Genomic DNA, 21,693 nt, shown 5'->3' with positions numbered 1-21,693 from the left:
GTAGGTGCAAATGTTGTGTGTGCTGCAGTAGTAGGTGTAGCAGTTGTTGGTGAAGCAGTTGTAGGTTCTGAAGTGGTTTGTATGGCTGCTGCAGAGGCAGCAGTTGTAGGTGCAACTGTCGTAGGTGCTGCAGTCGACATTGTTTTTGTGGTAGGAGAGAGTGTTGTGGGCGCTGCAGTGGTAGGTGACACAGTTGTAGGAGCCCCAGTGGTGGGTAAAGCTGATGTCGGCGCTGCAGTCGTAGGCCCAGTTGTTCTAGGCACTGTAGTTGTAGGTGCGGAAGTAGTAGTAGCTGCAGTTGTAGGTGAATCGGTTGTAGGTGCAGGTGTTGTAGTTAATGCAGTCGTCTGTATTTGTGTTGTTGGAGCAGGTGTCGTAGGTGCTGCTGTTGTAGGTGCAGGTGTTGTGGGTGCTACAGTTGTAGGGGCAGCAGTTGAAGGTGCAGTTGTTGTATGTGTTGCTGTCGTTGGTGTTTGTGTTGTTGGAGCAGTTGTTGTAGGTGCAGCAGTCGTAGGTGCGGCAGTTGAATGAGCCACAGTAGTGAGTGAAGCAGTTGTAGGCGTTGCAGTAGTCGGCCCAGGCGTTGATTGTACCGAAGTTGTTGGTGCAATGCTAGTAGCCACAGTTGTAGGTGCAACTGTCGTAGGTGCTGCAGTTGTCGGTGCTTTTGTGGTAGGGGTAATTGTTGTGGGCGCTGCAGTGGTCAGCCCAGTTGTTCTAGGCACTGTAGTCGTAGGTGCTGAAGTAGTATCCGCAGTTGTAGCTGCAGATGTTGTAGTTACTGCAGTCGTCTGTGTGTGTGTGTGTTTGAGCAGGTGTTGTAGGTGCTACTGTCGTAGGTGCAGGTGTTGTGTGTGCTACAGTTGTGGGTGCTACAGTTGTAGGTGCGACAGTTGAATGAGCCACAGTAGTGGGTGAAGCAGTTGTAGGCATTGCTGTAGTCGGCCCGGGCGTTGTTTGCACTGTAGCTGATGGTGCAATGGTAGTAGCCTCAGTTGTAGGTGCGACACTTGTAGGTGCAGCAGTCGTAGGGGCGGCAGTTGTTGTTGAAGCGGCTGTCGGTGTTTCAGTCGTATGCACGGCTGTTGCGGAGGCAGAAGTTGTTGGTTCAACTGTTGAAGGTGCTAGAGTTTTTGCTGATTCTGTTGTTTGAGCAAGTGTTGTGGGCACTGCAGTGGTGGGTGACACAGTTGTCGGAGCCCCAGTAGTGGGTGAAGCAGTTGTCGGCGCTGCAGTAGTCGGCCCAGTTGTTCTAGGAACTGTAGTCGTAGGTGCGGAAGTAGTAGCTGCAGTTGTAGGTGAATCAGTTGTAGGTGCAGGTGTTGTAGTTACTGCAGTCGTCTGTTTTTGTTGGTTGAGCAGGTGTTGTAGGTGCTACTGTCGTAGGTGCAGGTGTTGTGTGTGCTACAGTTGTGGGTGCTACAGTTGTAGGTGCGACAGTTGAATGAGCCACAGTAGTGGGTGAAGCAGTTGTAGGCGCTGCAGTAGTTGGCCCAGGGGTTGATTGCCCCGAAGTTGTCGGTGCAATGGTAGTAGCAACAGTTGTAGGTGCCACACTTGTAGGTGAGGCAGTCGTAGGTGCAGGTGTTGTGGGTGCTACAGTTGTAGGGGCAGCAGTTGAAGGTGCAAGTGTTGCAGGTGTTGCTGTCGTTGGTGTTTGTGTTGTAGGTGCGACAGTTGAACGAGCCACAGTGGTGGGTGAAGCAGTTGTAGGCGTTGCATGAGTCGTTGGCCCAGGCGTTGTTTGCAATGTAGTTGTTGGTGCAATGGTAGTAGCCTCAGCTGTAGGTGCAGCAGTCGTAGGTACTGCAGTAGTCGGGGCGGCAGTTGTTGTTGTTGAAGCAGCTGTCGGTGTTTCAGTCGTATGCACGGCTGTTGCGGAGGCAGAAGTTGTTGGTTCAACTGTTGAAGGTGCTGCAGTTGTTGCTGCTTCTGTTATTTGAGCAAGTGTTGTGGGCACTGCAGTGGTAGGTGACTCAGTAGTTGGAGCGGCAGCAGTGGATGCAGCAGTTGTAGGTGCTGAAGTAGTAGGTGCAAATGTTGTGTGTGCTGCAGTAGTAGGTGTAGCAGTTGTTGGTGAAGCAGTTGTAGGTTCTGAAGTGGTTTGTATGGCTGCTGCAGAGGCAGCAGTTGTAGGTGCAACTGTCGTAGGTGCTGCAGTCGACATTGTTTTTGTGGTAGGAGAGAGTGTTGTGGGCGCTGCAGTGGTAGGTGACACAGTTGTAGGAGCCCCAGTGGTGGGTAAAGCTGATGTCGGCGCTGCAGTCGTAGCCCAGTTGTTCTAGGCACTGTAGTTGTAGGTGCGGAAGTAGTAGCTGCAGTTGTAGGTGAATCGGTTGTAGGTGCAGGTGTTGTAGTTAATGCAGTCGTCTGTATTTGTGTTGTTGGAGCAGGTGTCGTAGGTGCTGCTGTTGTAGGTGCAGGTGTTGTGGGTGCTACAGTTGTAGGGGCAGCAGTTGAAGGTGCAGCTGTTGTATGTGTTGCTGTCGTTGGTGTTTGTGTTGTTGGAGCAGTTGTTGTAGGTGCAGCAGTCGTAGGTGCGGCAGTTGAATGAGCCACAGTAGTGAGTGAAGCAGTTGTAGGCGTTGCAGTAGTCGGGCCCAGGCGTTGATTGTACCGAAGTTGTTGGTGCAATGCTAGTAGCCACAGTTGTAGGTGCAACTGTCGTAGGTGCTGCAGTTGTCGGTGCTTTTGTGGTAGGGGTAATTGTTGTGGGCGCTGCAGTGGTCAGCCCAGTTGTTCTAGGCACTGTAGTCGTAGGTGCTGAAGTAGTATCCGCAGTTGTAGCTGCAGATGTTGTAGTTACTGCAGTCGTCTGTGTGTGTGTTGTTTGAGCAGGTGTTGTAGGTGCTACTGTCGTAGGTGCAGGTGTTGTGTGTGCTACAGTTGTGGGTGCTACAGTTGTAGGTGCGACAGTTGAATGAGCCACAGTAGTGGGTGAAGCAGTTGTAGGCATTGCTGTAGTCGGCCCGGGCGTTGTTTGCACTGTAGCTGATGGTGCAATGGTAGTAGCCTCAGTTGTAGGTGCGACACTTTGGTGCAGCAGTCGTAGGGGCGGCAGTTGTTGTTGAAGCGGCTGTCGGTGTTTCAGTCGTATGCACGGCTGTTGCGGAGGCAGAAGTTGTTGGTTCAACTGTTGAAGGTGCTAGAGTTGTTGCTGATTCTGTTGTTTGAGCAAGTGTTGTGGGCACTGCAGTGGTGGGTGACACAGTTGTCGGAGCCCCAGTAGTGGGTGAAGCAGTTGTCGGCGCTGCAGTAGTCGGCCCAGTTGTTCTAGGAACTGTAGTCGTAGGTGCGGAAGTAGTAGCTGCAGTTGTAGGTGAATCAGTTGTAGGTGCAGGTGTTGTAGTTACTGCAGTCGTCTGTGTTTGTGTTGGTTGAGCAGGTGTTGTAGGTGCTACTGTCGTAGGTGCAGGTGTTGTGTGTGCTACAGTTGTGGGTGCTACAGTTGTAGGTGCGACAGTTGAATGAGCCACAGTAGTGGGTGAAGCAGTTGTAGGCGCTGCAGTAGTTGGCCCAGGGGTTGATTGCCCCGAAGTTGTCGGTGCAATGGTAGTAGCAACAGTTGTAGGTGCCACACTTGTAGGTGAGGCAGTCGTAGGTGCAGGTGTTGTGGTGCTACAGTTGTAGGGGCAGCAGTTGAAGGTGCAAGTGTTGCAGGTGTTGCTGTCGTTGGTGTTTGTGTTGTAGGTGCGACAGTTGAACGAGCCACAGTGGTGGGTGAAGCAGTTGTAGGCGTTGCATGAGTCGTTGGCCCAGGCGTTGTTTGCAATGTAGTTGTTGGTGCAATGGTAGTAGCCTCAGCTGTAGGTGCAGCAGTCGTAGGTACTGCAGTAGTCGGGGCGGCAGTTGTTGTTGAAGCAGCTGTCGGTGTTTCAGTCGTATGCACGGCTGTTGCGGAGGCAGAAGTTGTTGGTTCAACTGTTGAAGGTGCTGCAGTTGTTGCTGCTTCTGTTATTTGAGCAAGTGTTGTGGGCACTGCAGTGGTAGGTGACTCAGTAGTTGGAGCGGCAGCAGTGGATGCAGCAGTTGTAGGTGCTGAAGTAGTAGGTGCAAATGTGTTGTGTGTGCTGCAGTAGTAGGTGTAGCAGTTGTTGGTGAAGCAGTTGTAGGTTCTGAAGTGGTTTGTATGGCTGCTGCAGAGGCAGCAGTTGTAGGTGCAACTGTCGTAGGTGCTGCAGTCGACATTGTTTTTGTGGTAGGAGAGAGTGTTGTGGGCGCTGCAGTGGTAGGTGACACAGTTGTAGGAGCCCCAGTGGTGGGTAAAGCTGATGTGTCGGCGCTGCAGTCGTAGGCCCAGTTGTTCTAGGCACTGTAGTTGTAGGTGCGGAAGTAGTAGCTGCAGTTGTAGGTGAATCGGTTGTAGGTGCAGGTGTTGTAGTTAATGCAGTCGTCTGTATTTGTGTTGTTGGAGCAGGTGTCGTAGGTGCTGCTGTTGTAGGTGCAGGTGTTGTGGGTGCTACAGTTGTAGGGGCAGCAGTTGAAGGTGCAGTTGTTGTATGTGTTGCTGTCGTTGGTGTTTGTGTGTTGTTGGAGCAGTTGTTGTAGGTGCAGCAGTCGTAGGTGCGGCAGTTGAATGAGCCACAGTAGTGAGTGAAGCAGTTGTAGGCGTTGCAGTAGTCGGCCCAGGCGTTGATTGTACCGAAGTTGTTGGTGCAATGCTAGTAGCCACAGTTGTAGGTGCAACTGTCGTAGGTGCTGCAGTTGTCGGTGCTTTTGTGGTAGGGGTAATTGTTGTGGGCGCTGCAGTGGTCAGCCCAGTTGTTCTAGGCACTGTAGTCGTAGGTGCTGAAGTGTATCCGCAGTTGTAGCTGCAGATGTTGTAGTTACTGCAGTCGTCTGTGTGTGTGTTGTTTGAGCAGGTGTTGTAGGTGCTACTGTCGTAGGTGCAGGTGTTGTGTGTGCTACAGTTGTGGGTGCTACAGTTGTAGGTGCGACAGTTGAATGAGCCACAGTAGTGGGTGAAGCAGTTGTAGGCATTGCTGTAGTCGGCCCGGGCGTTGTTTGCACTGTAGCTGATGGTGCAATGGTAGTAGCCTCAGTTGTAGGTGCGACACTTGTAGGTGCAGCAGTCGTAGGGGCGGCAGTTGTTGTTGAAGCGGCTGTCGGTGTTTCAGTCGTATGCACGGCTGTTGCGGAGGCAGAAGTTGTTGGTTCAACTGTTGAAGGTGCTAGAGTTGTTGCTGATTCTGTTGTTTGAGCAAGTGTTGTGGGCACTGCAGTGGTGGGTGACACAGTTGTCGGAGCCCCAGTAGTGGGTGAAGCAGTTGTCGGCGCTGCAGTAGTCGGCCCAGTTGTTCTAGGAACTGTAGTCGTAGGTGCGGAAGTAGTAGCTGCAGTTGTAGGTGAATCAGTTGTAGGTGCAGGTGTTGTAGTTACTGCAGTCGTCTGTGTTTGTGTTGGTTGAGCAGGTGTTGTAGGTGCTACTGTCGTAGGTGCAGGTGTTGTGTGTGCTACAGTTGTGGGTGCTACAGTTGTAGGTGCGACAGTTGAATGAGCCACAGTAGTGGGTGAAGCAGTTGTAGGCGCTGCAGTAGTTGGCCCAGGGGTTGATTGCCCCGAAGTTGTCGGTGCAATGGTAGTAGCAACAGTTGTAGGTGCCACACTTGTAGGTGAGGCAGTCGTAGGTGCAGGTGTTGTGGGTGCTACAGTTGTAGGGGCAGCAGTTGAAGGTGCAAGTGTTGCAGGTGTTGCTGTCGTTGGTGTTTGTGTTGTAGGTGCGACAGTTGAACGAGCCACAGTGGTGGGTGAAGCAGTTGTAGGCGTTGCATGAGTCGTTGGCCCAGGCGTTGTTTGCAATGTAGTTGTTGGTGCAATGGTAGTAGCCTCAGCTGTAGGTGCAGCAGTCGTAGGTACTGCAGTAGTCGGGGCGGCAGTTGTTGTTGAAGCAGCTGTCGGTGTTTCAGTCGTATGCACGGCTGTTGCGGAGGCAGAAGTTGTTGGTTCAACTGTTGAAGGTGCTGCAGTTGTTGCTGCTTCTGTTATTTGAGCAAGTGTTGTGGGCACTGCAGTGGTAGGTGACTCAGTAGTTGGAGCGGCAGCAGTGGATGCAGCAGTTGTAGGTGCTGAAGTAGTAGGTGCAAATGTTGTGTGTGCTGCAGTAGTAGGTGTAGCAGTTGTTGGTGAAGCAGTTGTAGGTTCTGAAGTGGTTTGTATGGCTGCTGCAGAGGCAGCAGTTGTAGGTGCAACTGTCGTAGGTGCTGCAGTCGACATTGTTTTTGTGGTAGAGAGAGAGAGTGTTGTGGGCGCTGCAGTGGTAGGTGACACAGTTGTAGGAGCCCCAGTGGTGGGTAAAGCTGATGTCGGCGCTGCAGTCGTAGGCCCAGTTGTTCTAGGCACTGTAGTTGTAGGTGCGGAAGTAGTAGCTGCAGTTGTAGGTGAATCGGTTGTAGGTGCAGGTGTTGTAGTTAATGCAGTCGTCGTCTGTATTTGTGTTGTTGGAGCAGGTGTCGTAGGTGCTGCTGTTGTAGGTGCAGGTGTTGTGGGTGCTACAGTTGTAGGGGCAGCAGTTGAAGGTGCAGCTGTTGTATGTGTTGCTGTCGTTGGTGTTTGTGTTGTTGGAGCAGTTGTTGTAGGTGCAGCAGTCGTAGGTGCGGCAGTTGAATGAGCCACAGTAGTGAGTGAAGCAGTTGTAGGCGTTGCAGTAGTCGGCCCAGGCGTTGATTGTACCGAAGTTGTTGGTGCAATGCTAGTAGCCACAGTTGTAGGTGCAACTGTCGTAGGTGCTGCAGTTGTCGGTGCTTTTGTGGTAGGGGTAATTGTTGTGGGCGCTGCAGTGGTCAGCCCAGTTGTTCTAGGCACTGTAGTCGTAGGTGTGCTGAAGTAGTATCCGCAGTTGTAGCTGCAGATGTTGTAGTTACTGCAGTCGTCTGTGTGTGTGTGTTGTTTGAGCAGGTGTTGTAGGTGCTACTGTCGTAGGTGCAGGTGTTGTGTGTGCTACAGTTGTGGGTGCTACAGTTGTAGGTGCGACAGTTGAATGAGCCACAGTAGTGGGTGAAGCAGTTGTAGGCATTTGCTGTAGTCGGCCCGGGCGTTGTTTGCACTGTAGCTGATGGTGCAATGGTAGTAGCCTCAGTTGTAGGTGCGACACTTGTAGGTGCAGCAGTCGTAGGGGCGGCAGTTGTTGTTGAAGCGGCTGTCGGTGTTTCAGTCGTATGCACGGCTGTTGCGGAGGCAGAAGTTGTTGGTTCAACTGTTGAAGGTGCTAGAGTTGTTGCTGATTCTGTTGTTTGAGCAAGTGTTGTGGGCACTGCAGTGGTGGGTGACACAGTTGTCGGAGCCCCAGTAGTGGGTGAAGCAGTTGTCGGCGCTGCAGCAGTCGGCCCAGTTGTTCTAGGAACTGTAGTCGTAGGTGCGGAAGTAGTAGCTGCAGTTGTAGGTGAATCAGTTGTAGGTGCAGGTGTTGTAGTTACTGCAGTCGTCTGTGTTTGTGTTGGTTGAGCAGGTGTTGTAGGTGCTACTGTCGTAGGTGCAGGTGTTTGTGTGTGCTACAGTTGTGGGTGCTACAGTTGTAGGTGCGACAGTTGAATGAGCCACAGTAGTGGGTGAAGCAGTTGTAGGCGCTGCAGTAGTTGGCCCAGGGGTTGATTGCCCCGAAGTTGTCGGTGCAATGGTAGTAGCAACAGTTGTAGGTGCCACACTTGTAGGTGAGGCAGTCGTAGGTGCAGGTGTTGTGGGTGCTACAGTTGTAGGGGCAGCAGTTGAAGGTGCAAGTGTTGCAGGTGTTGCTGTCGTTGGTGTTTGTGTTGTAGGTGCGACAGTTGAACGAGCCACAGTGGTGGGTGAAGCAGTTGTAGGCGTTGCATGAGTCGTTGGCCCAGGCGTTGTTTGCAATGTAGTTGTTGGTGCAATGGTAGTAGCCTCAGCTGTAGGTGCAGCAGTCGTAGGTACTGCAGTAGTCGGGGCGGCAGTTGTTGTTGAAGCAGCTGTCGGTGTTTCAGTCGTATGCACGGCTGTTGCGGAGGCAGAAGTTGTTGGTTCAACTGTTGAAGGTGCTGCAGTTGTTGCTGCTTCTGTTATTTGAGCAAGTGTTGTGGGCACTGCAGTGGTAGGTGACTCAGTAGTTGGAGCGGCGGCAGCAGTGGATGCAGCAGTTGTAGGTGCTGAAGTAGTAGGTGCAAATGTTGTGTGTGCTGCAGTAGTAGGTGTAGCAGTTGTTGGTGAAGCAGTTGTAGGTTCTGAAGTGGTTTGTATGGCTGCTGCAGAGGCAGCAGTTGTAGGTGCAACTGTCGTAGGTGCTGCAGTCGACATTGTTTTTGTGGTAGGAGAGAGTGTTGTGGGCGCTGCAGTGGTAGGTGACACAGTTGTAGGAGCCCCAGTGGTGGGTAAAGCTGTTGTCGGCGCTGCAGTCAGTCGTAGGCCCAGTTGTTCTAGGCACTGTAGTTGTAGGTGCGGAAGTAGTAGCTGCAGTTGTAGGTGAATCGGTTGTAGGTGCAGGTGTTGTAGTTAATGCAGTCGTCTGTATTTGTGTGTTGAGCAGGTGTCGTAGGTGCTGCTGTTGTAGGTGCAGGTGTTGTGGGTGCTACAGTTGTAGGGGCAGCAGTTGAAGGTGCAGTTGTTGTATGTGTTGCTGTTGTCGGTGTTTGTGTTGTTGGAGCAGTTGTTGTAGGTGCAGCAGTCGTAGGTGCGGCAGTTGAATGAGCCACAGTAGTGAGTGAAGCAGCAGTGTAGGCGTTGCAGTAGTCGGCCCAGGCGTTGATGTACCGAAGTTGTTGGTGCAATGCTAGTAGCCACAGTTGTAGGTGCAACTGTCGTAGGTGCTGCAGTTGTCGGTGCTTTTGTGGTAGGGGGGTAATTGTTGTGGGCGCTGCAGTGGTCAGCCCAGTTGTTCTAGGCACTGTAGTCGTAGGTGCTGAAGTAGTATCCGCAGTTGTAGCTGCAGATGTTGTAGTTACTGCAGTCGTCGTCTGTGTGTGTGTTGTTTGAGCAGGTGTTGTAGGTGCTACTGTCGTAGGTGCAGGTGTTGTGTGTGCTACAGTTGTGGGTGCTACAGTTGTAGGTGCGACAGTTGAATGAGCCACAGTAGTGGGTGAAGCAGTTGTAGGCATTGCTGTAGTCGGCCCGGGCGTTGTTTGCACTGTAGCTGATGGTGCAATGGTAGTAGCCTCAGTTGTAGGTGCGACACTTGTAGGTGCAGCAGTCGTAGGGGCGGCAGTTGTTGTTGAAGCGGCTGTCGGTGTTTCAGTCGTATGCACGGCTGTTGCGGAGGCAGAAGTTGTTGGTTCAACTGTTGAAGGTGCTAGAGTTGTTGCTGATTCTGTTGTTTGAGCAAGTGTTGTGGGCACTGCAGTGGTGGGTGACACAGTTGTCGGAGCCCCAGTAGTGGGTGAAGCAGTTGTCGGCGCTGCAGTAGTCGGCCCAGTTGTTCTAGGAACTGTAGTCGTAGGTGCGGAAGTAGTAGCTGCAGTTGTAGGTGAATCAGTTGTAGGTGCAGGTGTTGTAGTTACTGCAGTCGTCTGTGTTTGTTGGTTGAGCAGGTGTTGTAGGTGCTACTGTCGTAGGTGCAGGTGTTGTGTGTGCTACAGTTGTGGGTGCTACAGTTGTAGGTGCGACAGTTGAATGAGCCACAGTAGTGGGTGAAGCAGTTGTAGGCGCTGCAGTAGTTGGCCCAGGGGTTGATTGTACCGAAGTTGTTGGTGCAATGCTAGTAGCCACAGTTGTAGGTGCAACTGTCGTAGGTGCTGCAGTTGTCGGTGCTTTTGTGGTAGGGGTAATTGTTGTGGGCGCTGCAGTGGTCAGCCCAGTTGTTCTAGGCACTGTAGTCGTAGGTGCTGAAGTAGTATCCGCAGTTGTAGCTGCAGATGTTGTAGTTACTGCAGTCGTCTGTGTGTGTTGTGTGTTGTTGAGCAGGTGTTGTAGGTGCTACTGTCGTAGGTGCAGGTGTTGTGTGTGCTACAGTTGTGGGTGCTACAGTTGTAGGTGCGACAGTTGAATGAGCCACAGTAGTGGGTGAAGCAGTTGTAGGCATTGCTGTAGTCGGCCCGGGCGTTGTTTGCACTGTAGCTGATGGTGCAATGGTAGTAGCCTCAGTTGTAGGTGCGACACTTGTAGGTGCAGCAGTCGTAGGGGGGCGGCAGTTGTTGTTGAAGCGGCTGTCGGTGTTTCAGTCGTATGCACGGCTGTTGCGGAGGCAGAAGTTGTTGGTTCAACTGTTGAAGGTGCTAGAGTTGTTGCTGATTCTGTTGTTTGAGCAAGTGTTGTGGGCACTGCAGTGGTGGGTGACACAGTTGTCGGAGCCCCAGTAGTGGGTGAAGCAGTTGTCGGCGCTGCAGTAGTCGGCCCAGTTGTTCTAGGAACTGTAGTCGTAGGTGCGGAAGTAGTAGCTGCAGTTGTAGGTGAATCAGTTGTAGGTGCAGGTGTTGTAGTTACTGCAGTCGTCTGTGTTTGTGTTGGTTGAGCAGGTGTTGTAGGTGCTACTGTCGTAGGTGCAGGTGTTGTGTGTGCTACAGTTGTGGGTGCTACAGTTGTAGGTGCGACAGTTGAATGAGCCACAGTAGTGGGTGAAGCAGTTGTAGGCGCTGCAGTAGTTGGCCCAGGGGTTGATTGCCCCGAAGTTGTCGGTGCAATGGTAGTAGCAACAGTTGTAGGTGCCACACTTTGTAGGTGAGGCAGTCGTAGGTGCAGGTGTTGTGTGGATGCTACAGTTGTAGGGGCAGCAGTTGAAGGTGCAAGTGTTGCAGGTGTTGCTGTCGTGTCGTTGGTGTTTGTGTTGTAGGTGCGACAGTTGAACGAGCCACAGTGGTGGGTGAAGCAGTTGTAGGCGTTGCATGAGTCGTTGGCCCAGGCGTTGTTTGCAATGTAGTTGTTGGTGCAATGGTAGTAGCCTCAGCTGTAGGTGCAGCAGTCGTAGGTACTGCAGTAGTCGGCGGCAGTTGTTGTTGAAGCAGCTGTCGGTGTTTCAGTCGTATGCACGGCTGTTGCGGAGGCAGAAGTTGTTGGTTCAACTGTTGAAGGTGCTGCAGTTGTTGCTGCTTCTGTTATTTGAGCAAGTGTTGTGGGCACTGCAGTGGTAGGTGACTCAGTAGTTGGAGCGGCAGCAGTGGATGCAGCAGTTGTAGGTGCTGAAGTAGTAGGTGCAAATGTTGTGTGTGCTGCAGTAGTAGTAGGTGTAGCAGTTGTTGGTGAAGCAGTTGTAGGTTCTGAAGTGGTTTGTATGGCTGCTGCAGAGGCAGCAGTTGTAGGTGCAACTGTCGTAGGTGCTGCAGTCGACATTGTTTTTGTGGTAGGAGAGAGTGTTGTGGGCGCTGCAGTGGTAGGTGACACAGTTGTAGGAGCCCCAGTGGTGGGTAAAGCTGATGTCGGCGCTGCAGTCGTAGGCCCAGTTGTTCTAGGCACTGTAGTTGTAGGTGCGGAAGTAGTAGCTGCAGTTGTAGGTGAATCGGTTGTAGGTGCAGGTGTTGTAGTTAATGCAGTCGTCTGTATTTGTGTTGTTGGAGCAGGTGTCGTAGTGTGCTGCTGTTGTAGGTGCAGGTGTTGTGGGTGCTACAGTTGTAGGGGCAGCAGTTGAAGGTGTGCAGTTGTTGTATGTGTTGCTGTCGTTGGTGTTTGTGTTGTTGGAGCAGTTGTTGTAGGTGCAGCAGTCGTAGGTGCGGCAGTTGAATGAGCCACAGTAGTGAGTGAAGCAGTTGTAGGCGTTGCAGTAGTCGGCCCAGGCGTTGATTGTACCGAAGTTGTTGGTGCAATGCTAGTAGCCACAGTTGTAGGTGCAACTGTCGTAGGTGCTGCAGTTGTCGGTGCTTTTGTGGTAGGGGTAATTGTTGTGGGCGCTGCAGTGGTCAGCCCAGTTGTTCTAGGCACTGTAGTCGTAGGTGCTGAAGTAGTATCCGCAGTTGTAGCTGCAGATGTTGTTGTAGTTACTGCAGTCGCTGTGTGTGTGTTGTTGTTTGAGCAGGTGTTGTAGGTGCTACTGTCGTAGGTGCAGGTGTTGTGTGTGCTACAGTTGTGGGTGCTACAGTTGTAGGTGCGACAGTTGAATGAGCCACAGTAGTGGGTGAAGCAGTTGTAGGCATTGCTGTAGTCGGCCCGGGCGTTTGTTTGCACTGTAGCTGATGGTGCAATGGTAGTAGCCTCAGTTGTAGGTGCGACACTTGTAGGTGCAGCAGTCGTAGGGGCGGCAGTTGTTGTTGAAGCGGCTGTCGGTGTTTCAGTCGTATGCACGGCTGTTGCGGAGGCAGAAGTTGTTGGTTCAACTGTTGAAGGTGCTAGAGTTGTTGCTGATTCTGTTGTTTGAGCAAGTGTTGTGGGCACTGCAGTGGTGGGTGACACAGTTGTCGGAGCCCCAGTAGTGGGTGAAGCAGTTGTCGGCGCTGCAGTAGTCGGCCCAGTTGTTCTAGGAACTGTAGTCGTAGGTGCGGAAGTAGTAGCTGCAGTTGTAGGTGAATCAGTTGTAGGTGCAGGTGTTGTAGTTACTGCAGTCGTCTGTGTTTGTGTTGGTTGAGCAGGTGTTGTAGGTGCTACTGTCGTAGGTGCAGGTGTTGTGTGTGCTACTACAGTTGTGGGTGCTACAGTTGTAGGTGCGACAGTTGAATGAGCCACAGTAGTGGGTGAAGCAGTTGTAGGCGCTGCAGTAGTTGGCCCAGGGGTTGATTGCCCCGAAGTTGTCGGTGCAATGGTAGTAGCAACAGTTGTAGGTGCCACACTTGTAGGTGAGGCAGTCGTAGGTGCAGGTGTTGTGGGTGCTACAGTTGTAGGGGCAGCAGTTGAAGGTGCAAGTGTTGCAGGTGTTGCTGTCGTTGGTGTTTGTGTTGTAGGTGCGACAGTTGAACGAGCCACAGTGGTGGGTGAAAGCAGTTGTAGGCGTTGCATGAGTCGTTGGCCCAGGCGTTGTTTGCAATGTAGTTGTTGGTGCAATGGTAGTAGCCTCAGCTGTAGGTGCAGCAGTCGTAGGTACTGCAGTAGTCGGGGCGGCAGTTGTTGTTGAAGCAGCTGTCGGTGTTTCAGTCGTATGCACGGCTGTTGCGGAGGCAGAAGTTGTTGGTTCAACTGTTGAAGGTGCTGCAGTTGTTGCTGCTTCTGTTATTTGAGCAAGTGTTGTGGGCACTGCAGTGGTAGGTGACTCAGTAGTTGGAGCGGCAGCAGTGGATGCAGCAGTTGTAGGTGCTGAAGTAGTAGGTGCAAATGTTGTGTGTGCTGCAGTAGTAGGTGTAGCAGTTGTTGGTGAAGCAGTTGTAGGTTCTGAAGTGGTTTGTATGGCTGCTGCAGAGGCAGCAGTTGTAGGTGCAACTGTCGTAGGTGCTGCAGTCGACATTGTTTTTGTGGTAGGAGAGAGTGTTGTGGGCGCTGCAGTGGTAGGTGACACAGTTGTAGGAGCCCCAGTGGTGGGTAAAGCTGATGTCGGCGCTGCAGTCGTAGGCCCAGTTGTTCTAGGCACTGTAGTTGTAGGTGCGGAAGTAGTAGCTGCAGTTGTAGGTGAATCGGTTGTAGGTGCAGGTGTTGTAGTTAATGCAGTCGTCTGTATTTGTGTTGTTGGAGCAGGTGTCGTAGGTGCTGCTGTTGTAGGTGCAGGTGTTGTGGGTGCTACAGTTGTAGGGGCAGCAGTTGAAGGTGCAGCTGTTGTATGTGTTGCTGTCGTTGGTGTTTGTGTTGTTGGAGCAGTTGTTGTAGGTGCAGCAGTCGTAGGTGCGGCAGTTGAATGAGCCACAGTAGTGAGTGAAGCAGTTGTAGGCGTTGCAGTAGTCGGCCCAGGCGTTGATTGTACCGAAGTTGTTGGTGCAATGCTAGTAGCCACAGTTGTAGGTGCAACTGTCGTAGGTGCTGCAGTTGTCGGTGCTTTTGTGGTAGGGGTAATTGTTGTGGGCGCTGCAGTGGTCAGCCCAGTTGTTCTAGGCACTGTAGTCGTAGGTGCTGAAGTAGTATCCGCAGTTGTAGCTGCAGATGTTGTAGTTACTGCAGTCGTCTGTGTGTGTGTTGTTTGAGCAGGTGTTGTAGGTGCTACTGTCGTAGGTGCAGGTGTTGTGTGTGCTACAGTTGTGGGTGCTACAGTTGTAGGTGCGACAGTTGAATGAGCCACAGTAGTGGGTGAAGCAGTTGTAGGCATTGCTGTAGTCGGCCCGGGCGTTGTTTGCACTGTAGCTGATGGTGCAATGGTAGTAGCCTCAGTTGTAGGTGCGACACTTGTAGGTGCAGCAGTCGTAGGGGCGGCAGTTGTTGTTGAAGCGGCTGTCGGTGTTTCAGTCGTATGCACGGCTGTTGCGGAGGCAGAAGTTGTTGGTTCAACTGTTGAAGGTGCTAGAGTTGTTGCTGATTCTGTTGTTTGAGCAAGTGTTGTGGGCACTGCAGTGGTGGGTGACACAGTTGTCGGAGCCCCAGTAGTGGGTGAAGCAGTTGTCGGCGCTGCAGTAGTCGGCCCAGTTGTTCTAGGAACTGTAGTCGTAGGTGCGGAAGTAGTAGCTGCAGTTGTAGGTGAATCAGTTGTAGGTGCAGGTGTTGTAGTTACTGCAGTCGTCTGTGTTTGTGTTGGTTGAGCAGGTGTTGTAGGTGCTACTGTCGTAGGTGCAGGTGTTGTGTGTGCTACAGTTGTGGGTGCTACAGTTGTAGGTGCGACAGTTGAATGAGCCACAGTAGTGGGTGAAGCAGTTGTAGGCGCTGCAGTAGTTGGCCCAGGGGTTGATTGCCCCGAAGTTGTCGGTGCAATGGTAGTAGCAACAGTTGTAGGTGCCACACTTGTAGGTGAGGCAGTCGTAGGTGCAGGTGTTGTGGGTGCTACAGTTGTAGGGGCAGCAGTTGAAGGTGCAAGTGTTGCAGGTGTTGCTGTCGTTGGTGTTTGTGTTGTAGGTGCGACAGTTGAACGAGCCACAGTGGTGGGTGAAGCAGTTGTAGGCGTTGCATGAGTCGTTGGCCCAGGCGTTGTTTGCAATGTAGTTGTTGGTGCAATGGTAGTAGCCTCAGCTGTAGGTGCAGCAGTCGTAGGTACTGCAGTAGTCGGGGCGGCAGTTGTTGTTGAAGCAGCTGTCGGTGTTTCAGTCGTATGCACGGCTGTTGCGGAGGCAGAAGTTGTTGGTTCAACTGTTGAAGGTGCTGCAGTTGTTGCTGCTTCTGTTATTTGAGCAAGTGTTGTGGGCACTGCAGTGGTAGGTGACTCAGTAGTTGGAGCGGCAGCAGTGGATGCAGCAGTTGTAGGTGCTGAAGTAGTAGGTGCAAATGTTGTGTGTGCTGCAGTAGTAGGTGTAGCAGTTGTTGGTGAAGCAGTTGTAGGTTCTGAAGTGGTTTGTATGGCTGCTGCAGAGGCAGCAGTTGTAGGTGCAACTGTCGTAGGTGCTGCAGTCGACATTGTTTTTGTGGTAGAGAGAGTGTTGTGGGCGCTGCAGTGGTAGGTGACACAGTTGTAGGAGCCCCAGTGGTGGGTAAAGCTGATGTCGGCGCTGCAGTCGTAGGCCCAGTTGTTCTAGGCACTGTAGTTGTAGGTGCGGAAGTAGTAGCTGCAGTTGTAGGTGAATCGGTTGTAGGTGCAGGTGTTGTAGTTAATGCAGTCGTCTGTATTTGTGTTGTTGGAGCAGGTGTCGTAGGTGCTGCTGTTGTAGGTGCAGGTGTTGTGGGTGCTACAGTTGTAGGGGCAGCAGTTGAAGGTGCAGCTGTTGTATGTGTTGCTGTCGTTGGTGTTTGTGTTGTTGGAGCAGTTGTTGTAGGTGCAGCAGTCGTAGGTGCGGCAGTTGAATGAGCCACAGTAGTGAGTGAAGCAGTTGTAGGCGTTGCAGTAGTCGGCCCAGGCGTTGATTGTACCGAAGTTGTTGGTGCAATGCTAGTAGCCACAGTTGTAGGTGCAACTGTCGTAGGTGCTGCAGTTGTCGGTGCTTTTGTGGTAGGGTAATTGTTGTGGGCGCTGCAGTGGTCAGCCCAGTTGTTCTAGGCACTGTAGTCGTAGGTGCTGAAGTAGTATCCGCAGTTGTAGCTGAGATGTTGTAGTTACTGCAGTCGTCTGTGTGTGTGTTGTTTGAGCAGGTGTTGTAGGTGCTACTGTCGTAGGTGCAGGTGTTGTGTGTGCTACAGTTGTGGGTGCTACAGTTGTAGGTGCGACAGTTGAATGAGCCACAGTAGTGGGTGAAGCAGTTGTAGGCATTGCTGTAGTCGGCCCGGGCGTTGTTTGCACTGTAGCTGATGGTGCAATGGTAGTAGCCTCAGTTGTAGGTGCGACACTTGTAGGTGCAGCAGTCGTAGGGGCGGCAGTTGTTGTTGAAGCGGCTGTCGGTGTTTCAGTCGTATGCACGGCTGTTGCGGAGGCAGAAATTGTTGGTTCAACTGTTGAAGGTGCTAGAGTTGTTGCTGATTCTGTTGTTTGAGCAAGTGTTGTGGGCACTGCAGTGGTGGGTGACACAGTTGTCGGAGCCCCAGTAGTGGGTGAAGCAGTTGTCGGCGCTGCAGTAGTCGGCCCAGTTGTTCTAGGAACTGTAGTCGTAGGTGCGAAGTAGTAGCTGCAGTTGTAGGTGAATCAGTTGTAGGTGCAGGTGTTGTAGTTACTGCAGTCGTCTGTGTTTGTGTTGGTTGAGCAGGTGTTGTAGGTGCTACTGTCGTAGGTGCAGGTGTTGTGTGTGCTACAGTTGTGGGTGCTACAGTTGTAGGTGCGACAGTTGAATGAGCCACAGTAGTGGGTGAAGCAGTTGTAGGCGCTGCAGTAGTTGGCCCAGGGGTTGATTGCCCCGAAGTTGTCGGTGCAATGGTAGTAGCAACAGTTGTAGGTGCCACACTTGTAGGTGAGGCAGTCGTAGGTGCAGGTGTTGTGGATGCTACAGTTGTAGGGGCAGCAGTTGAAGGTGCAAGTGTTGCAGGTGTTGCTGTCGTTGGTGTTTGTGTTGTAGGTGCGACAGTTGAACGAGCCACAGTGGTGGGTGAAGCAGTTGTAGGCGTTGCATGAGTCGTTGGCCCAGGCGTTGTTTGCAATGTAGTTGTTGGTGCAATGGTAGTAGCCTCAGCTGTAGGTGCAGCAGTCGTAGGTACTGCAGTAGTCGGGGCGGCAGTTGTTGTTGAAGCAGCTGTCGGTGTTTCAGTCGTATGCACGGCTGTTGCGGAGGCAGAAGTTGTTGGTTCAACTGTTGAAGGTGCTGCAGTTGTTGCTGCTTCTGTTATTTGAGCAAGTGTTGTGGGCACTGCAGTGGTAGGTGACTCAGTAGTTGGAGCGGCAGCAGTGGATGCAGCAGTTGTAGGTGCTGAAAGTAGTAGGTGCAAATGTTGTGTGTGCTGCAGTAGTAGGTGTAGCAGTTGTTGGTGAAGCAGTTGTAGGTTCTGAAGTGGTTTGTATGGCTGCTGCAGAGGCAGCAGTTGTAGGTGCAACTGTCGTAGGTGCTGCAGTCGACATTGTTTTTGTGGTAGGAGAGAGTGTTGTGGGCGCTGCAGTGGTAGGTGACACAGTTGTAGGAGCCCCAGTGGTGGGTAAAGCTGATGTCGGCGCTGCAGTCGTAGGCCCAGTTGTTCTAGGCACTGTAGTTGTAGGTGCGGAAGTAGTAGCTGCAGTTGTAGGTGAATCGGTTGTAGGTGCAGGTGTTGTAGTTAATGCAGTCGTCTGTATTTGTGTTGTTGGAGCAGGTGTCGTAGGTGCTGCTGTTGTAGGTGCAGGGTGTTGTGGGTGCTACAGTTGTAGGGGCAGCAGTTGAAGGTGCAGCAGCTGTTGTATGTTGCTGTCGTTGGTGTTTGTGTTGTTGGAGCAGTTGTTGTAGGTGCAGCAGTCGTAGGTGCGGCAGTTGAATGAGCCACAGTAGTGAGTGAAGCAGTTGTAGGCGTTGCAGTAGTCGGCCCAGGCGTTGATTGTACCGAAGTTGTTGGTGCAATGCTAGTAGCCACAGTTGTAGGTGCAACTGTCGTAGGTGCTGCAGTTGTCGGTGCTTTTGTGGTAGGGGTAATTGTTGTGGGCGCTGCAGTGGTCAGCCCAGTTGTTCTAGGCACTGTAGTCGTAGGTGCTGAAGTAGTATCCGCAGTTGTAGCTGCAGATGTTGTAGTTACTGCAGTCGTCTGTGTGTGTGTTGTTTGAGCAGGTGTTGTAGGTGCTACTGTCGTAGGTGCAGGTGTTGTGTGTGCTACAGTTGTGGGTGCTACAGTTGTAGGTGCGACAGTTGAATGAGCCACAGTAGTGGGTGAAGCAGTTGTAGGCATTGCTGTAGTCGGCCCGGGCGTTGTTTGCACTGTAGCTGATGGTGCAATGGTAGTAGCCTCAGTTGTAGGTGCGACACTTGTAGGTGCAGCAGTCGTAGGGGCGGCAGTTGTTGTTGAAGCGGCTGTCGGTGTTTCAGTCGTATGCACGGCTGTTGCGGAGGCAGAAGTTGTTGGTTCAACTGTTGAAGGTGCTAGAGTTGTTGCTGATTCTGTTGTTTGAGCAAGTGTTGTGGGCACTGCAGTGGTGGGTGACACAGTTGTCGGAGCCCCAGTAGTGGGTGAAGCAGTTGTCGGCGCTGCAGTAGTCGGCCCAGTTGTTCTAGGAACTGTTTTCGTAGGTGCGGAAGTAGTAGCTGCAGTTGTAGGTGAATCAGTTGTAGGTGCAGGTGTTGTAGTTACTGCAGTCGTCTGTGTTTGTGTTGGTTGAGCAGGTGTTGTAGGTGCTACTGTCGTAGGTGCAGGTGTTGTGTGTGCTACAGTTGTGGGTGCTACAGTTGTAGGTGCGACAGTTGAATGAGCCACAGTAGTGGGTGAAGCAGTTGTAGGCGCTGCAGTAGTTGGCCCAGGGGTTGATTGCCCCGAAGTTGTCAGTGCAATGGTAGTAGCAACAGTTGTAGGTGCCACACTTGTAGGTGAGGCAGTCGTAGGTGCAGGTGTTGTGGGTGCTACAGTTGTAGGGGCAGCAGTTGAAGGTGCAAGTGTGTTGCAGGTGTTGCTGTCGTTGGTGTTTGTGTTGTAGGTGCGACAGTTGAACGAGCCACAGTGGTGGGTGAAGCAGTTTGTAGGTGTTGACAGTTGAATGTTGCCACCCAGTGCGACAGTGGGTTCAGTCGTTGGCCAGGCGTTGTTTGCAATGTAGTTGTTGGTGCAATGGTTGTAGTCTCAGCTGTATGTGCAGCAGTCATAGATACTGCAGTAGTCGGGGCGGCAGTTGTTGTTGAAGCAGCTGTCGGTGTTTCAGTCGTATGCACGGCTGTTGCGGAGGCAGAAGTTTGTTGGTTCAATTGTTGAAGGTGCTAGAGTTGTTGCTGATTCTGTTGTTTGAGCAAGTGTTGTGGGCACTGCAGTGGTGGGTGACACAGTTGTCGGAGCCCCAGTAGTGGGTGAAGCAGTTGTCGGCGCTGCAGTAGTCGGCCCAGTTGTTCTAGGCACTGTAGTCGTAGGTGCGGAAGTAGTAGCTGCAGTTGTAGGTGAATCAGTTGTAGGTGCAGGTGTTGTAGTTACTGCAGTCGTCTGTGTTTGTGTTGGTTGAGCAGGTGTTGTAGGTGCTACTGTCGTAGGTGCAGGTGTTGTGTGTGCTACAGTTGTGGGTGCTACAGTTGTAGGTGCGACAGTTGAATGAGCCACAGTAGTGGGTGAAGCAGTTGTAGGCGCTGCAGTAGTTGGCCCAGGGGTTGATTGCCCCGAAGTTGTCGGTGCAATGGTAGTAGCAACAGTTGTAGGTGCCACACTTGTAGGTGAGGCAGTCGTAGGTGCAGGTGTTGTGGGTGCTACAGTTGTAGGGGCAGCAGTTGAAGGTGCAAGTGTTGCAGGTGTTGCTGTTGTTGGTGTTTGTGTTGTAGGTGCGACAGTTGAACGAGCCACAGTGGTGGGTGAAACAGTTGTAGGCGTTGCATGAGTCGTTGGCCCAGGCGTTGTTTGCAATGTAGTTGTTGGTGCAATGGTAGTAGCCTCAGCTGTAGGTGCAGCAGTCGTAGGTACTGCAGTAGTCGGGGCGGCAGTTGTTGTTGAAGCAGCTGTAGGTGTTTCAGTCGTATGCACGGCTGTTGCGGAGGCAGAAGTTGTTGGTTCAACTGTTGAAGGTGCTGCAGTTGTTGCTGCTTCTTTATTTGAGCAAGTGTTGTGGGCACTGCAGTGGTAGGTGACTCAGTAGTTGGAGCGGCAGTAGTGGGTGCAGCAGTTGTAGGTGCTGAAGTAGTAGGTGCAAATGTTGTAGGTTCTGTAGTAGTAAGCGTCACAGTTGTTGGTGAAGCAGATGTAGGTTCTGAAGTGGTGTGTATGGCTGCTGTAGAGGCAGCAGTTGTAGGTGCTGCGGTACTAGGCGTAAATGTGGTATATTTGGTGGCCGTCGGTACATCAACTGTTGTCATTGGTACTAGTGTTGTTGCAGCAGGTCTTGTCGTTTCCACATTTTTTGTAGTTGTTAGTTCGGTAGATGTCTGTGTTGTTGCTAAATGGTACCAAAAAATTACACACTTTACCATGACACATCTTATCTTTTTTCTTGTTTAGTATTGATGATCTAGGTCCAAAACTAGAGTCTGATCTGTTTTTTTTTTAATAAAAAATGTTAAATCAAGTACAGGCAATCAGTTTAACAACTCAGCTTACCTATTAGAATCATGAAAATCGATATGATTTGTCCATTTCCCATCTTGTTTTCTTCTGTACCTATTAGATAAAACATACAAGGCAGCTATCATATATTTGTAATATTTGATAATGACACACTTTGTAATGAATTAAAACAGCATCAAAATGACTAAAACTGGCATGGGTGTCATGAAGAGAATGTATTAGTGTCAGGGATATTATAAATCTTTCATTTCATGTAATTGTCAGCGTCTATTAACGGCTTTATATTGGAATCAAAGAAAGGCTAATGACCTGACCCATAGGCAATACATTTTTACGAAATGTTGATACACCTAAGCAGGAAACAAAATCCAGTCTCACGATACAGAATTTCATCTGTCAGTTACTGTCTTACTCAGATATAATGGCATACTTTATTCTTTTGTCCTGGTGCATTCCTCCCTCTGTATGTGAATGTTGAGGGGAGTTCCACCAGTGACACTAAGTAAAGAAAAGATTTCTACTTACCTGATTATGGACCGAGGAGAAAGAAAACGATGAAAAAAACAGTAGCATATTTAAACATGCTGAACGTACACCACATTTTAGTTTTTGGAGCAAATATATGTGGATTATACAGTACAGTAAAGCACAAAACTATAATGTAATTTTAAAAAAAAAGCATCTCACATTTTCTATTTCCAAATAATATTTTCAGTGTTTATGACAACAAAATGTTCCTCTATTAAATCACTATATTTAAAGAATTGTGTACATCTACTGTAGTTTTCTTCCCACCTCGATGTCAATAGAAAAAAACACTTTTTTTTTCAAATATAACAATTGAAACGTATTACTATAATAAAGTAATGTAAACCGCAGCTGCTTATAGGTTACACGGGGTTGGACTACATGGTTCACCATGATAATAGGAATCCTTGGTGTCATGTTAGATTCTGATCTCAGCCCATTTTAATCCATTGACCAAAACAGCATTTTATTTTTTTATGTTATATAGTAAAGGTGAGTTCTCTTATGAGCCAGCACGGTACTGGGAAGCTTATTCATGCTTTTGTTTCCAGTTGTCTTGATTTGTACTACGCTTTATACACTGGCCTTCATAAGACAGCCATTGCAAAATTACAGATCATTCAGAATGCTGCTGTTGGGGATGCTGCTATAGCTACTTTACTCCAAAAACATGAAAGAGTTTGCCTTTACATATTAGACTTGCTGGCTCACTGGACAGTTTTAAATGGTAACTTGTTGTCCACAAAGACACTGACCCTGACAGTGACAGTGACAGCGGTAGCTGTCAAC

General features: G+C 50.9%; 1 protein-coding gene across 1 annotated transcript; it reads right to left on the bottom strand.

Annotated features, from left to right (window-relative positions):
• Window positions 1–255: 255 nt before the first annotated feature.
• Window positions 256–15,268, bottom strand: LOC121962415 (mucin-2-like). The gene is made up of 10 exons (XM_042512671.1): window positions 12,772–15,268; window positions 12,040–12,725; window positions 11,335–11,683; window positions 7,592–7,860; window positions 6,340–6,688; window positions 5,607–5,826; window positions 4,314–4,459; window positions 2,290–2,673; window positions 1,509–1,777; window positions 256–612 (listed from the first exon to the last, which is right to left on the bottom strand). The coding sequence occupies exons 1-10, from the start codon at window positions 15,266–15,268 to the stop codon at window positions 256–258; spliced, it is 5,526 nt and encodes a 1,841-aa protein (XP_042368605.1).
• Window positions 15,269–21,693: the final 6,425 nt, after the last annotated feature.

This window comes from Plectropomus leopardus, chromosome 23 (assembly GCF_008729295.1).
Source record: "Plectropomus leopardus isolate mb chromosome 23, YSFRI_Pleo_2.0, whole genome shotgun sequence".
NCBI lineage: Eukaryota > Metazoa > Chordata > Actinopteri > Perciformes > Serranidae > Plectropomus > Plectropomus leopardus.
The sequence above is the reverse complement of the archived record's forward strand: the minus strand, read 5'-3'. Positions and strand labels throughout refer to the sequence as shown.

Coding starts and splice junctions, on each gene's coding strand:
- LOC121962415 (XM_042512671.1), bottom strand. CDS start 15,268: ATGTCGACTGCAGCACCTACGACAGTTGCACCTACAACTGCTGCCTCT. Junction 6,689..7,591: donor ATTGCACCGACAACTTCGGG/GCAATCAACCCC, acceptor TGTGGCTACTAG/CATTGCACCAACAACTTCGG. Junction 1,778..2,289: donor CTTCCGCACCTACAACTACA/GTGCCTAGAACA, acceptor CCTACAGCTGAG/GCTACTACCATTGCACCAAC.